Here is a 15,618-nt window from a genome sequence, read left to right as displayed (position 1 = left end):
GCAATCCTTTGTTCGGAGCGCCCGGTTCTGAGACCCGCTCCGTGCCGACCGGCCATCGCCGCTCCCCGCTTCAGTCTATGCTCATTACTGACGCGAAACGCATGTCGCTTGTGACCGCTAGACGCATTACGTTCGCTATCGCTTATGCTTTTGTTGACGCTTAATTTCTATTTCTATATTTCTTCCGTACTGTTACCTTCTGTGTTTCTATCTTCCGAACTTTGGACATTCCTTCTGTGTTGTATATATTCTTGACATTATAATATTTATTGGAGAAAGTGGACGTTTGGATTACTGTGGCTGAGATACGTCACGCACCCTATCTACATCCCCATACTGGTGACCCCTGAAGAACACAGTACCAAGAGGATAACATCAGAAAACCGTACGTAGAAGTGTCGAGCAAAATAGACAAAGGAAATACCGTTATGTCGCCCATTACACAAGTACCGGCGGCAGTGCCTGTTCCCACTGCACCATCCGTCACAACTGCGCCGCTCGGTTCCACTACAACAACGACTCCGTCATCCGAAGTTTTTAGAGTCGGAGTACGACTTCCACCTTTTTGGCCAGAGGAACCCGCGATTTGGTTCTCGCAGGTTGAGGGTCAGTTCGACATAGCCGGCATCACCAATGACCTGACAAAGTTCCATTATGTCGTCAGTCAGTTAGATCGGGGGGCACGGCAGTGCCCCCGCCAAGTCGAGCGCGAAGCAAACACTGCCGTACCATCCTTTACTGGAACCATTTCGCCGCATTTTCAGGCCCCTATTTGAGAACCTTTGGATAAGACCAGAACGCAGAAATTTTGGTCATCCAGTAAGCTATAATCACATACTTAAAATCCAAAATTTCAAGTCTGTAGGTCATTTAGTTTCGAAGTTAAGCGAAAGCAAAGTTTCGCATTTATGAAACTCACTCATGATCATCAGAATAGAACTAGTACTTCCCATAAACTCAGAGAGCTGAAATTTGGTACAGAGTTAGGGTTTAATGGCCACATAAAGGGAAAACCTAAAAATATTGCAATATCAGTCACGTTTTAAAGATATAAGAACTGCATAAGTAAGTTTGTAATCCCATATAAACATATGATATTACAAAGTTACTGTTGCAGTTCCCACAAATAGTAGGTAAAGTAAAGGTACACTACGATGTACGATGTGAGTATGAATGAAGATATGTTTAGTTATGATATGTGTATACATAGTATGGGTATGAGTACCCGAAAAGAAGGACTGCCTACAAAAAGAGATGAGATCCCATCAAAAACATTACATGTAAAAAGGTGCAAGTCTCGCAACGCTTTTACTACAAAAAAGTTTTGAGATGTAATATGAAACCAAGTCGGTTATTTTAATCAGTGCCAGGGGGTTTCTACAAAAAGAAGTGAAATCCCACCAAAAACATTCTGTAAAAAACTAGCCAAGTCTCGATGGAGCTGCTTGTTTATCTCTAAAAAGTAATGAAATCTAGACAAAGTCGTGCCAAGTCTAAGGTTCCTTACTGCGATTTCTTTATTATTATAGTTAATGTTGTGTGACTTGGCCGTTGAAGGGTACACAAGGGTACAAAACCAGGTGCTGCATGACACCATTGCACCAATCTGTCGCCAGAACCGCTACCCATTGACGATGGAAAATTGCCACTTGGAAAACGTTGATTCAATAACCAGTCAATTGTAGGCTTGATAAAGCTGCGTATTTCAATAATACTTATGTATGGGCGAGCCTGAAACAAACACTTCTTTTTGGTGCAATGGCAGATTGCAATGGTGTCATGGAGCACCTGGTTTTGTACCCTTGTGTACCCTTCAACGGCCAAGTCACACAACATTAACTATAATAATAAAGAAATCGCAGTAAGGAACCTTAGACTTGGCACGACTTTGTCTAGATTTCATTACTTTTTAGAGATAAACAAGCAGCTCCATCGAGACTTGGCTAGTTTTTTACAGAATGTTTTTGGTGGGATCGACAGTTTGCAAAGGAGGTCAGGGATATTATCACCAATCCACCGGCAACTGACAAATATGCTAAGCTGAAGAGCGAACTCATCAGTCGCCTGAGCGATACCACCGAGCGACAGATCCAGCAGCTCCTGCATCATGAAGAGCTGGGAGATCGTAAGCCGTCTCAGTTCCTGCGTCACCTGCAGGCTCTGGCAGCTAAGCGTATATCGGACGACGTTTTACGCATGATGTGGACCAACAGATTACCCGCGAGCATCCAAACTGTCCTCGCAGGGCATCCAGATGCTTCGTTGGACATTATCGCAGACCTTGCTGACAGGGTCCACGACATCGGCCCACGCTGCGCTTGTTCGTCGCACGTCGCTTCTGCAGGCTCCGAGCAACCTGGCTCCAGTACTGACGCCTTGGCGAGGGAGATAGCTGCGCTTAGGAGAGAGGTTCGTGCCTTGAAGATGGACCGTGAAGGAGGAAGATCCCGCTCAAGGAATCCCAGCCGCTCCAGAAGGCAGAGTCGTTCCAGCACCAGGTCCCAGTCCAGTTATAGGAAATTTCCCATCTGCTGGTACCATTCAAGACATGGCGAGAACGCTAGCAAGTGCGTACAACCCTGCGACTACAAGAAGTCGGGAAATGCCATGGGCAGTCAGTAATGGCGACTCCTGACCGCCCTGTCACATCGCGTCGCCTGTTTGTCACCGACAGAAGGTCGAAGCTGCAGTTTTTGGTCGACACCGGTAGCGACCTCTGCGTCTTCCCCAAGTCGTTACTGCACGAGCGTCGAGCACCGACGGGGTACAACCTTTCAGCAGCCAATGGGACACCCATCGAAACCTACGGTTACGCGCATCTTAACCTGGACCTTGGACTTCGACGCGACTTTCCGTGGCGTTTTGTGGTAGCTATGGTTACTAAACCAATTATAGGGGCGGATTTTCTAGCGCACTATAATTTAATTGTAGATTGTGGTGGTAAGAGGCTAGGTCGTATTGTAGATAACATCACTAGTTTATATGTTAATGCTGTTTCTGCTATTAATACTAGTGATATATTTTCTGTAAAGGTCATGAACGGCAGCGATTCCTGCTACCATCAAATATTGTCACAGGAATATCCTGAGATCACACGACCTGCTGGCATACACCGCACTATACCACACAACACACAACACCACATTCGCACCACTCCAGGTCCCCCGGTATCCTGCGCTCCGAGACGTCTTGCCCCTGACAAGCTGAAGCTGGCGAGGCAAGAGTTTGAAGGTATGTTGGCTAGCGGCACGGCACGACCATCAGAGAGCCCTTGGTCTTCACCACTGCACCTGGCGCCTAAAAAAGATAATGGGTGGCGCCCTTGTGGTGATTACCGTCAGCTCAACGCCCGTACCGTCCCTGACAAATACCCCATCAGGCATTTGCATGATTTCACCCACAGCATATCTGGTTGTAAGGTCTTTAGTACCATTGACCTCGTAAAGGCTTACAACTAGATACCTGTATGTCCGGAGGACATACCGAAGACGGCCATCACTACACCCTTCGGTATGTTCGAGTTTCCGTTTATGACATTCGGACTCCGGAACGCAGGCCAAACCTTTCAGAGGTTCGTGGACGAGCTGACACGCGGGCTGGACTTCGTCTACTGCTACTTGGACGACTTCTTAGTCTTTTCCAGAGACGAAGAGCAGCACAAACAGCACCTACGTGAAGTTTTTACCAGACTCCGAGACTACGGCATGGTAATCAACGTGTCTAAGTGCGTCTTTGGGGCTCCACAGGTAACTTTTTTAGGTTACCTGATTTCTGAGAGCGGTACCAAACCCTTAGACACGAAAGTCCAAGCCATACGTGACTTTCCACCACCCAAGGACGTCAAGCAGCTGAGGAAATTTTTGGGTATGGCCAACTTTTACAGGCGATTCCTGCCACATGCCGCTCAAATCCAAGCACCTCTCAACGCACTCCTGGGTGGAGCAGTCAAAGGTTCCAAACCCATCAACCTGACCGGCGATGCTCTGAAGGCTTTCAACGAGACCAAGGAAAGCCTATCCAACGCAGCGTTACTTGCTCATCCCGATTGTCGGGCTAAGCTGGCGTTGGTCACAGACGCATCAGACGTGGCACTGGGTGCGGTACTGCAGCAGCAGCTGCAGGACCAGGTATGGCAGCCGTTGGCTTTCTTTTCTCGGAAGTTGAGTCCATCCCAGACCAAATACTCGCCGTATGATCGCGAACTGCTTGCGATCTACGAGGGTATTAAGTATTTCCGACATATGCTAGAGGCGAGGCACTTCACGATTTATACTGACCATAAGCCGATCAGTTTTGCTTTCCATGAGAGGAAACATAACTGTTCGCCTAGGCAGTTTAGGCACTTGGACTACATATCCCAGTTCACAACCGATATAAGGCACATATCCGGCAAAGACAATGTTGTGGCCGACACCTTATCTCGGATTGAAGAACTGGCGATACCACTCGATCTTGCCGACCTAGCTAGATCTCAAGTGTCTGATCCCGAGCTTGCTGAGTACTTGGCCTCGTCATCCCTGCGCTTGGTAAGAATGCCATTCACGGGTAGCCCTGAACCCTTGTACTGCGACGTCAGTACGCCGACTCCCCGACCATTCGTCACCAAGCAGTACCGAAAAGCCGTTTTCGACAGTCTCCACTCCTTAAGTCATCCTGGTGCCAACACAAGTGCTAAGATTGTAGCCCAGCGTTTTGTATGGCCCAGCGTAAGGAAGGACTGCCGAGACTGGGCACGAGCTTGCGTGCCATGTCAACGGTCTAAAGTGAGCCGTCATGTGTCTGCACCTCTAGGCACATTTGAACTCCCTCGGGCTCGCTTTCAACAGGTACATATTGACCTAATCGGTCCCCTCCCTGTTTCACAAGGCTTCCGCTATTGCTTGACGGCCATAGACCGCTTTACGCGGTGGCCAGAGGTCGTACCAATAGCGGACATCACGGCAGAGACGGTGGCCAAGGCATTATTGGCTGGCTGGATATCCAGGTTTGGGTGTCCTGTAGATATTGTCACAGATCGTGGTCGACAATTTGAGTCCACACTGTTTCAATATCTATCGAAGACCATCGGCTTCCAGCATAGACGCACGACCGCGTACCATCCAGCATGCAATGGCATTGTGGAACGTTTCCACAGGCAGCTCAAGGCCGCCATTACATGCCATGCTGACGCCAATTGGTCCGAGGTGTTGCCTCAAGTGCTTCTCGGCATACGCAGCGCTTTTAAAGAGGACTTGCAAGCGTCCTCAGCCGAAATGCTTTACGGCGAGCCGCTGCGACTTCCAGGCGAATTTTTTGACCCAAGCGTACCCGGTACCACTGATGTCACCGATTTTACCGCGCGGTTACGCTCATTCGCCTCGAAGTTGAAGCCTACGCCAGCTTCACGCCACAGCAAGGACAGGATCTTTGTGTTTAAAGAGTTAGCGACAGCTGAATACGTCTTCCTCCGCGAAGACGCTTCACGCGCTCCTCTAACGCCTGTATACTCAGGCCCGCACAAAGTCCTGGAGAGGACTGATAAAGTTTTTAAACTCCTCATTAAAGGCAAACCGGTTACCGTGACCATCGACCGATTAAAACCAGCGCATTACCTGTCCGGGACTCGAAGCTCGCTGATCAGGGGTCGACCACATCTGCCGCACCAGAAAACATCCTGCGCGGGAGGCAGCATAGTGACCCTGGGCCAAGTCAGGCTAACGTACCTAAAACTACTCGCTCGGGAAGGCAAGTACGTTTCCCAGATTATTATCGCCCTTAACCAGGTCTCTGGGGGGGGAGTGATGTGGGCTACTTTCCCACTTACACTTATACCTACACTTACACGTACACTTATACTTACACTACACTTAACTAATATTAATACTCTTATATAAAACATAATATTAATATATACACATATTTATTTACATACATTTTATACATTTATTTACATTTACACAATAATCATATATACGTTATATTTACATATCGTCCGTCAATTCTTGACGTTGCCAACAAGTCGGGTGCAATGCACACGCGCACCGCGATAGCAATCCTTTGTTCGGAGCGCCCGGTTCTGTGACCCGCTCCGTGCCGACCGGCCATCGCCGCTCCCCGCTTCAGTCTATGCTCATTACTGACGCGAAACGCATGTCGCTTGTGACCGCTAGACGCATTACGTTCGCTATCGCTTATGCTTTTGTTGACGCTTAATTTCTATTTCTATATTTCTTCCGTACTGTTACCTTCTGTGTTTCTATCTTCCGAACTTTGGACATTCCTTCTGTGTTGTATATATTCTTGACATTATAATATTTATTGGAGAAAGTGGACGTTTGGATTACTGTGGCTGAGATACGTCACGCACCCTATCTACATCCCCATACGTAGTTCAGGTGTGCGACGCTGGGCTTACAACGCCTACTCCCTCAAGTCTATCATACACGTCCCCGTCGGCCATGGCTCTGCCGCCGCAGGCCATGGCCGAACCCATCCCACTCATGGGGTGGGTCGTACACCCTGGTAATGCTGGTGGTCGGTTGGGCGTCGCACATTCCATCTGCCCCGGACCACCAGTAGCTAAGTATGAAGGCGACGTCGTAACCCGTGAGGACCTGAAAACCCGAACGGAGTACGACAAACTCTGGAGAGTCCTGTAAGGCATGGCTAGCAATATGATTTCGATCAAATTGCTAGCTATGCCATACGGACCTCCGTCATAACCCGTGAGGACCTGAAAACCCAAGCGGGTTATGACACACTCTGGAGAGCCCGAATGGCATGGCTAGCAATATGATTTCGATCAGATTGCTAGCTATGTTATGCGGACCTCCGTCATAACCCGTGAGGACCTGAAAACCCAAGCGGGTTATGACACACTCTGGAGAGTCCGAATGGCATGGCTAGCAATATGATTTCGATCAAATTGCTAGCTATGCCATACGGACCTCCCGGTTCCGCTTAAGGTGTAGGTGACTTAAGCGGACTACACTCACCTGCCTGCGTAAGTCCTGCGCAGTAGAGCGCCGTAAGCGGGGATGCAGGAGTCCTGGGGGCCGAGGCCTGCAGGGGGTCGGGGTTAGTTATCCCCTGTGGGCCAATATGCCCTTTTTGGTCCGAATTTCCGGCGAAACGGTGGCCCTGCAACTAGCCACTGCAGGGTATTGGACACGCGTCCCGTACGGTCGAGGTGGTACGGTCCGCAGGCGAGGTGTGGGGAGGGGCGTCCTCTGGGAGGATGCCAGGGACTCGGCCATGCTGACGGGGCAAGGGCGCGTGGAACCACTGGGAGAGATAGGATCGTCTCTCCCAGCCACGTGTCTGCAGCTCCCGATGTCGCGCATGAGTCTCACCTCTACACACCTATACCTTTTGGGTATTCCTTGACGACCGGTCTGGCCTAGTGGGTAGTGACCCTGCCTGCGAAGCCGATGGTCCTGGGTTCGAATCCCAGTAAGGGCATTAATTTGTATGATGATACAGATATTTGTTCCTGAGTCATGGGTGTTTTCTATGTATTTAAGTATTTGTATAATATATATATCGTTGTCTGAGTACCCACAACACAAGCCTTCTTGAGCTTACTGTGGAACTTAGTCAATCTGTGTAAGAATGTCCTATAATATTTATTTATTATTTATTATTTATTATTCCTGGTGTCCAAAGTGACATCCCCAAAGGTGCGGGCTCCATGGAGGGTGGGAAGCTCGAGAGGTGAATTTTAGACATTTCAATAATGGAAACGACACGTGCTTACAGGGATGCACAAACAACCCTGCCAAGCACCACTACACACGGCGCTGTCCCGACAGTACCGACACGTTACACACACACACACAACACACCCCGTGGTGGCGCTGTCTCAACAGCACCGCCTCGCAAGGGGCAGCCCGCAGCAGGGATTATAGCCGCCGGGAAACCAAAGGCACGCAAACCTGCTACGTGGACGCCCAAACCAGTAGGCTCAGTACCACAGCGTACCCAAGCCCTACTGCCAACACCGGGGACATCCACGGGCGCTGTTCCGACAGGAGGGAAACCCCCTGCCACGGAGCAGACCCCAATGATGGAACCAGTGCTGGACCCCGTCTCTGCTCAGCTGGAGGCGGGTTGGACCGTCCAGGTGTCCAGAAAGGCGCGGAAGTGGAAGCCCGACCGACGGGTGAAAACTCCAGTGCCTCCGCCCCCCCCTGTTACAGCTGCGGCTAAGCCACACAAGCTTAACAGGAAGCAGAGACGGAAGCGAAGGGAGAGGCAAGCCGCTCTCAACAACACCGCCCCGGCGCCTCAACAAGGCGCCCCTGGGAAGGGCCAGGCGCAGGCAGCAGCTGGTCTACCAGCAGCGAACCGTGCCCCTCCCCAGGAAAAGAGGGTGAAGGCCAGGACCAAGGGGGGGAGTAGCCAGGGTGCCCGGTCTTCTGCCAAGAGGGCTCGTCTGGACGAGACTATATCTCCCAGAGGCGAGCATAAGAGGCAGAGGACTGGACCGCCTGGAGAAACCCCCCATGCCGACTACGCAGAGGCGGCAAAGGCTGACCTGCTGGTGGCGGTGACCACTGCCACCTCGGGACACCTGACCTCGCAGCAGTCGGATGAGGTCCAGAGGCAGCTGCTAGCCCTGCTCTCGCAGGAAGCCAGGCAGCCCACCGCAAGCCTTCCCGCAGGCCCAATCTTCAGGGGCAAGCCCGTATGGGCGAATGGCTCCCTAAGATTGTGGTGCGAGGACCAGGCCACTCTAGCATGGCTCAAGCGCAGCGCGGCTACCATCACCCTTGATGAGGGGGAGAAGGTGGTGGTCAAGCGCCAGAGCGAGGTACCCAAAAGAGTACGCTGCGGAATCCTGTTCCCGGGCGTCTGGGAGGACTTCGGCGAGGTTGGCCGAGCCCTCCGCTATCAGAACCCGTGGGCGGAAATAGACCGCTGGCTGCTCAACCGGCGAGAGGTGCAGGGAGCGGAGACGTTCGCTGTTGTCAGTGTGCCGGAAACAGTCGTGCAGCCCCTGGTAAACCGCGGACGCCGGCTCGGCTTCATGCTGGGTTCGGTAACTCTAACTCACAGGTACGTGCCGAAGCGGTGGAGAGAGGTCAAAGTCATCTTCATACCGAAACCAGGTAAAAGCGATTACTCGGATCCCAAATCCTTCAGGCCCATCAGCCTGACCTCCTTCATGCTTAAAACCTTGGAGAGGTTGTGCGATAGGCATCTGAGGGAGAGGGTGCTGAGTAACGTGCCCCTGCATCCCAACCAACATGCCTATAGCCCTGGCAAGTCTACAGAATCGGCGCTTCATGCAGTGGTAAGCAAAATTGAAGTAGCGATTAAAAACAGGTCCATGTGCTTAGGAACCTTTATAGACATAGAAGGAGCCTTCAACAGGACTAGGTTCAGCAGCATTGCAGCAGCACTGGTAAGACACGGTGCGAATGCAGTTATGACCAAATGGATAAACAACATGTTGAGCCAGAGGGTCATAAAACTTGGGACAGGCGAGACACAGCAGGCATTAGTGGCGAAGGGATGCCCCCAAGGGGGAGTTCTATCGCCACTCCTATGGAACCTAGTGGTGAACGACCTCATAACAACATTAAACAACAATCACTACTACACAATCGGCTATGCTGACGACATAGTGATACTAACGAGCGGCAACCACTCAGGTAACGGTATGCGATGTCACCCGCTCTGCACTAGCCATCGTGGAGCGCTGGTGCGTTAACAACGAACTCACAGTCAATCCCCGCAAGACGGAGCTGGTAATGTTCACCAACAAACGCAATTTGGGAAACTACCACCTTCCCAAACTGTTCAATACAGAACTCCAACTATCTTCAGAGGTAAAGTATCTAGGGGTAGTGCTTGACAACAAACTGAATTGGAGTAATCACCTAAATGGCAAAATTGATAAGGCTACAGTCGCGTTCTGGCAATGTCGTAGAATGGTGGGTAGAACCTGGGGATTAACTCCCAGGCTAACTCTATGGCTTTACCAGGCAGTGATAAGACCAATAATAAGCTACGGTGCGATAGTATGGTGGCCACGCACCAAACTATCCACTGTGGAGGCTAGACTACAACGACTCCAGAGGTTGGCCTGTATGGCGACTACGGGCTGCATGAGGACAACACCTACCGCGGCCCTGGAAGCCTTACTGGGCCTCCCGCCGCTGCACCTCTTTATACAACAAGAAGCGCTGGCTGCGGCGGTACGTCTCAAAAAATCTAATCTCTGGAGACCGCCTAGGGTGCCACACACCGAAATCCTCTACGAGGCAATAGGTAAGGAACCGCTTATAGAAGCGGTGACTGACAGGATACCCAAGCAGTTCGTCTTCGACAAGAAATACAATTACACGAAGAACCCCATGAAGGACTCAACCCAAGGGAGCTGAGAATCTTCACGGACGGATCAAAAACAAGGTCAGGCACTGGCGCTGGGGTTTTCTCAGAGGACCTAAACATACACATCTCGACACCACTTGGTGCCCATAACACAGTCTTCCAGGCGGAATGTATGGGCATTATAATGGCAGCACACGCAATCGGGTCAAGGGAAGTAATGGACTACCCCATCCGCATACTCTCTGATAGTCGGTCAGTACTACAAGCTCTACAAAGTTATACTTTCACTTCAGGGCTAATTTACGAATGTCACAAAGCTCTGTCAGAGGTATGTACCACCAATGGCGTAACTCTGCAGTGGATCAAAGGACACAGCAACTCACGAGGTAACGATGCAGCCGACATCTTGGCGAGAGGTGGCTCGGAACTGAGGGTGGCAGGACCTGAGCCAATCCTACCTCTGCCATATGCCTGGCTCCGGAACACGCTGCGACACAACACCAAGGTAAAACACCAACAATACTGGTCTAACCTAGGCACCTGCAGGCAGGCGAAGGAAGCCCTCCCGACACTCAACCCCAATCTGTCGCGGAGGCTTCGACAGCTGAAGAGACCACAGCTCCGGCTTATAGCTGGGGCAATAACTGGACACGCCTCATTTAACAAGCACCTACTAACCCTACGTGTTACAGATAGCCCCCTCTGCAGAGCGTGCATGGAGGCAGAGGAGACAGCCGCCCACGTCATTCTCGAATGCCCAGGGGTGGCAAAATACCGGGCACAACACCTCGGCTCACCGGGGTCTCTCCCAGAAGTCGTCGGCAACGTCAAGGGTCTGCTAGGCTTCTTGGTAGAGTTGGGCTGGCAGGAATAGTGCCGCCAACCCATTACGCAAAATAGGCGCGATATTATGACGTCGAGTTGCGGAAACCAAGCCCGCGAAAACCTATAACCTATAACCTATCACTAAGCAAAATGTGAGACGCAAATACACAACCAGGACCAAGAAATTGGACCCTTAGACGGAATCTACGAAAACGGATGCACTTAAATATTTATAAAAGTATTCACTTTAAAACTAAAGTCAGTAAATTATCAGATAATCCCTTTCACCGTTTCTTTCCGCCATCGCTCTAAGCCACAACAGGCAATTCTCAACTATGCCTTTCACCTGAAACTTCGCCTCGCGCACCTGCGAAATAAACTCTCGCCCACGGTATTCCCGAACCGATACGACTCCCAAACCTTCAACATAACAGCTTACTTTCATCTTAAATACCGGCAACGCACCCGTAACCGCAGGTGTCCACGGGCGACAATAATCGCTTAATACCATCTGGCGATTCATCATATTATACGTATATTCATAAAAAAGTGTCGGCGGTACTCACACTGGCGGTCAGCGACAGGAAGTTGTAGTACTTCTTGAGCGTGGGGAGGAGGGCGGCGTAGCTGGGCACGCGCTGGCGCACAGCGGCGGCGTGCGCGGCGCCCAGCACGGCCGTGTGGCCCAGCAGCAGCGCCGTGTACGCGCCCACCATCGTGTGCTCCATGTGCGTGCCCGCGCGCGCCAGCACTGAGGCGAGGAAATCACACTCAGCGGGTCACAGATTTTTTTTAATTCATAATTTTTCTCAAAAATGGACGGCAAGGTCGACTTTGCCGTTTAAAAAATTGGTCGCGAAGCCCTTATTCATAAACGTCTGCTAACGTTGACATGCCGATAATAATCGTAATCCCTTTCCATCATACCGATACCACAGAATAAATAATAGTACTAGATACAGAAGACGCGTCTAACAAAACGCGTCTGTTACGATCAGCATAAATATGGCCGCTAGGTGGCGACAGCGCCACTCGCGGCTTATGGCTGTCCCCAAAATTGGGGTGGAACGGATGTACTTTTAGCTACCTGTAGCAAAGCGACGAAATTGCGGAGTGAACCACGCCTGCCAATACGTCGGAAGGGGACAAACGATTATTATCGGCTTGTCAACTTTAGTAGACGTTTATGAATAACGGGGTAAGTTTGCTTGCTCTGACTCCGGATTTACATAGGATACTGAGCGCTTATCCTTTTCGACGCCGTGTCAAACACAAAAGCTGTCACTCGAACGCCACGTCACGTCACGTCAAAAGTAATATTGAACTTTATGGATATACATGTAGGTTTATGTTGCTCTGTGGACTGTGACGGATTAATCTTCGGCGTTGGACCTACGGTGCGGCGGTGAATGATATATCCGTCATTGGCGTCAAAAAGGTAAATGCACCCCGCAACTTTTAGTATAATGCTTGCACGCGGCAGTAGAAAAGGCGGGGGCCGAGAGCTACATGCGTGATCGGTATGCTCAAGCATTTTGGAATAAGGTGGAACTCGCAAACATCTTCATTAGCACAATTAGCCCGCGCCTTTACTTGTTCCGGTCACGTAGATAACGGCTCCTAAGAACTAATTTGATTGACATTTCTCTAAAGTAATCATTAATATTAAGCTCGGAGAAACATTAATTAAAACTTGAAAACATTTACAATTATTTACCAAATCATCAGTAGCCGTAGAGGACTGAATCACCATATAAAAATTAATTTCAATTAAACAGGGTCCAGGCCGCAATCGCATACTTATGAGCAGAATAGTCAAATGTTCGTCTGAATACTTACGTTTCGCAACAGTTTCGTCGATGTCATCTTGTTGTTTCTTCTTGTCAGTCTCACCATCAGATTCCTTCTCGCCATCGAGCAAAGCATCCGTGTTTTCTTCGGCTCTCCTAAAATATATTAAAATATTTGAGTTATAATACCTAAATCAATGGCTGGTTATGCAACTATATACCTATAATTTCTTATTGCCATACCCTCAAACATCCCTACTAATATTTTAACTGCGAGAGAAACTGTCCTTCTGTAACCTTTTCACGCTTAAACCGCAAAACTGATTTAGATTACATTTAGTATGGAGATAGCTTGAAGCCCGAGGAATGACATAGGATAGTTTTTATCAATCCTCATCAATAAATCTGGACAGGAACGGCTTTGGACAGAGTAGCATGGCGGTCTTTGGTGTCGGAGGCCAATATCCACTGGGTCGTTGCGCCACAGCAGTAAGTAAGTAAATATCAAATCGAAATTTATTTCGACTTCACACTTCAAAGTCTGAAATTTATAACTCATATACACGTCATGGCTTACCATCTATTCTAGTCTATTTAAGAAACTCGAGTAGAAACGGACCGCGATGGTAATTTTATTTTAAAAATCGGACCAAAAAAACCTAAAGAAACTAATTGGTGACCCCTGTTCTACGTCAACAAATGCAAAGTTCGTTCGTTCGTTCGTTCTGGTAATTACATGCATTATCAACCTATCAGATACAAACAAGTAGCAATAGTGTGCAAGGAGCATCATAAGATTACCTGGCCAGGTCGACCCGCTTGTAGAAGAGGTCCACGATGAGGTCCAGCGCGGAGACGGTGCGCGATATGATGTCCTCGTCGCTATCGACGCGGATGCGCACGTTGAGTAACCGGTTCTCTCCTCGTTGTTCAGGACCAGGTCTAGTCTATGATGTGTATATGTTTACCTGGCCAGGTCGACCCGCTTGTAGAAGAGGTCCACGATGAGGTCTAGCGCGGAGACGGTGCGCGAGATGATGTCCTCGTCGCTATCGACGCGGTTGCGCACGTTGAGTAACCGGTTCTCTCCTCGTTGTTCTGGACCAGGTCTAGTCTATAATGTGTATATGATTACCTGGCCAGGTCGACCCGCTTGTAGAAGAGGTCCACGATCAGGTCCAGCGCGGAGACGGTGCGCGAGATGATGTCCTCGTCGCTATCGACGCGGATGCGCACGTTGAGCAACCGGTTCTCTCCTCGTTGTTCAGGACCAGGTCTAGTCTATGATCTGTACATATATATTTACCTGGCCAGGTCGACCCGCTTGTAGAAGAGGTCCACGATCAGATCCAGCGCGGAGACCGTGCGCGAGATTGTCCTCGTCGCTATCGACGCGGATGCGCACGTTGAGCAACCGGTTCTCTCCTCGTTGTTCAGGACCAGGTCTAGTCTATGATCTGTACATATATATTTACCTGGCCAGGTCGACCCGCTTGTAGAAGAGGTCCACGATCAGATCCAGCGCGGAGACCGTGCGCGAGATTGTCCTCGTCGCTATCGACGCGGATGCGCACGTTGAGTAACCGGTTCTCTCCTCGTTGTTCAGGACCAGGTCTAGTCTATGATCTGTACATATATATTTACCTGGCCAGGTCGACCCGCTTGTAGAAGAGGTCCACGATCAGATCCAGCGCGGAGACGGTGCGCGAGATGATGTCCTCGTCGCTATCGACGCGGATGCGCACGTTGAGCAACCGGTTCTCTCCTCGTTGTTCAGGACCAGGTCTAGTCTATGATCTGTACATATATATTTACCTGGCCAGGTCGACCCGCTTGTAGAAGAGGTCCACGATCAGATCCAGCGCGGAGACGGTGCGCGAGATGATGTCCTCGTCGCTATCGACGCGGATGCGCACGTTAAGTAACCGGTTCTCTCCTCGTTGTTCAGGACCAGGTCTAGTCTATAATGTGTATATGATTACCTGGCCAGGTCGACCCGCTTGTAGAAGAGGTCCACGATCAGGTCCAGCGCGGAGACGGTACGCGAGATGATGTCCTCGTCGCTATCGACGCGGATGCGCACGTTGAGTAACCGGTTCGCGTTCTCCTCGTTGTTCTGGACCAGGTTTATGAGCAGCAGCAACACCTGGTTAACATATAATTAAATAATTTAGCCTATATGCGTACCACCACTGGGCACGTGCCTTTTCTCATGCACGAGAGGAATCTGGATAGCTCATGTTAGAAGTTAAAAGCGAGAACTCAGTTTTTATCAAGTACCTATGCCATTTACAAGGAATCCGTAAAAAGTATTTTTTTTTTACATGGTCAATAGAGTAGTCTCAAAGAGATTAAATCAGTCACTCTTCACTCTTTGTGAAAAGACAAAATGATTTGGTTTAAATGTAAAGTAAATAAGAAAGATAGCTGAAATGTTAACTTGAAGATGAAAGCGTCCTCAGTTTCTGAACGTGATTTGTTTGGTATGCAATACTCACACAAACACTGAACTCGAAGTTTTTGCTATCAGGTATGAAGTTCTTTTGGTTGTTAAGGAGGGTGAGGCACATCTCCATCACGCCCGGCTGCTCGCCTACAACGCGCGCGCCCGGAGACACTACAAAGCAAAAAATATTTATATTTAGCTTTATTGAAGTCTATGTTCTGCTGTGACGGTGGTTTCATA

General features: G+C 49.8%; 2 protein-coding genes across 2 annotated transcripts in view; one reads left to right on the top strand and one right to left on the bottom strand.

Moving 5' to 3' along the window:
- LOC134674995 (protein wings apart-like) overlaps nucleotides 1-15,618 on the bottom strand; it is a 36,153-nt gene that overhangs the window by 3,156 nt on the left and 17,379 nt on the right. Inside the window, exons 10-13 of the mRNA XM_063533143.1 lie at nucleotides 15,431-15,549; nucleotides 14,915-15,078; nucleotides 12,982-13,088; nucleotides 11,709-11,893 (exon numbers count right to left, since the gene is read on the bottom strand). Coding sequence (XP_063389213.1) covers nucleotides 11,709-11,893; nucleotides 12,982-13,088; nucleotides 14,915-15,078; nucleotides 15,431-15,549 — 575 coding nt within the window. The remainder of the gene's footprint in view (nucleotides 1-11,708; nucleotides 11,894-12,981; nucleotides 13,089-14,914; nucleotides 15,079-15,430; nucleotides 15,550-15,618) is intronic.
- LOC134671867 (uncharacterized) lies at nucleotides 92-2,628 on the top strand. Its single transcript, XM_063529728.1, has 2 exons — nucleotides 92-770; nucleotides 1,975-2,628. The coding sequence occupies exons 1-2, from the start codon at nucleotides 429-431 to the stop codon at nucleotides 2,620-2,622; spliced, it is 990 nt and encodes a 329-aa protein (XP_063385798.1). The 5' UTR covers nucleotides 92-428; the 3' UTR covers nucleotides 2,623-2,628.

This window comes from Cydia fagiglandana, chromosome 2 (genome assembly GCF_963556715.1).
Source record: "Cydia fagiglandana chromosome 2, ilCydFagi1.1, whole genome shotgun sequence".
Classification (NCBI taxonomy): domain Eukaryota; kingdom Metazoa; phylum Arthropoda; class Insecta; order Lepidoptera; family Tortricidae; genus Cydia; species Cydia fagiglandana.
The sequence above is the reverse complement of the archived record's forward strand: the minus strand, read 5'-3'. Positions and strand labels throughout refer to the sequence as shown.

What these genes read in the sequence shown, in the direction of transcription:
- LOC134671867 (XM_063529728.1), top strand. Translation starts at nt 429, where the DNA reads ATGTCGCCCATTACACAAGTACCGGCGGCAGTGCCTGTTCCCACTGCA. An exon ending in CGCCGCATTTTCAGGCCCCT is followed by an intron (nt 771 to 1,974) that starts ATTTGAGAACCT and finishes TTTTGGTGGGAT; the next exon opens with CGACAGTTTGCAAAGGAGGT.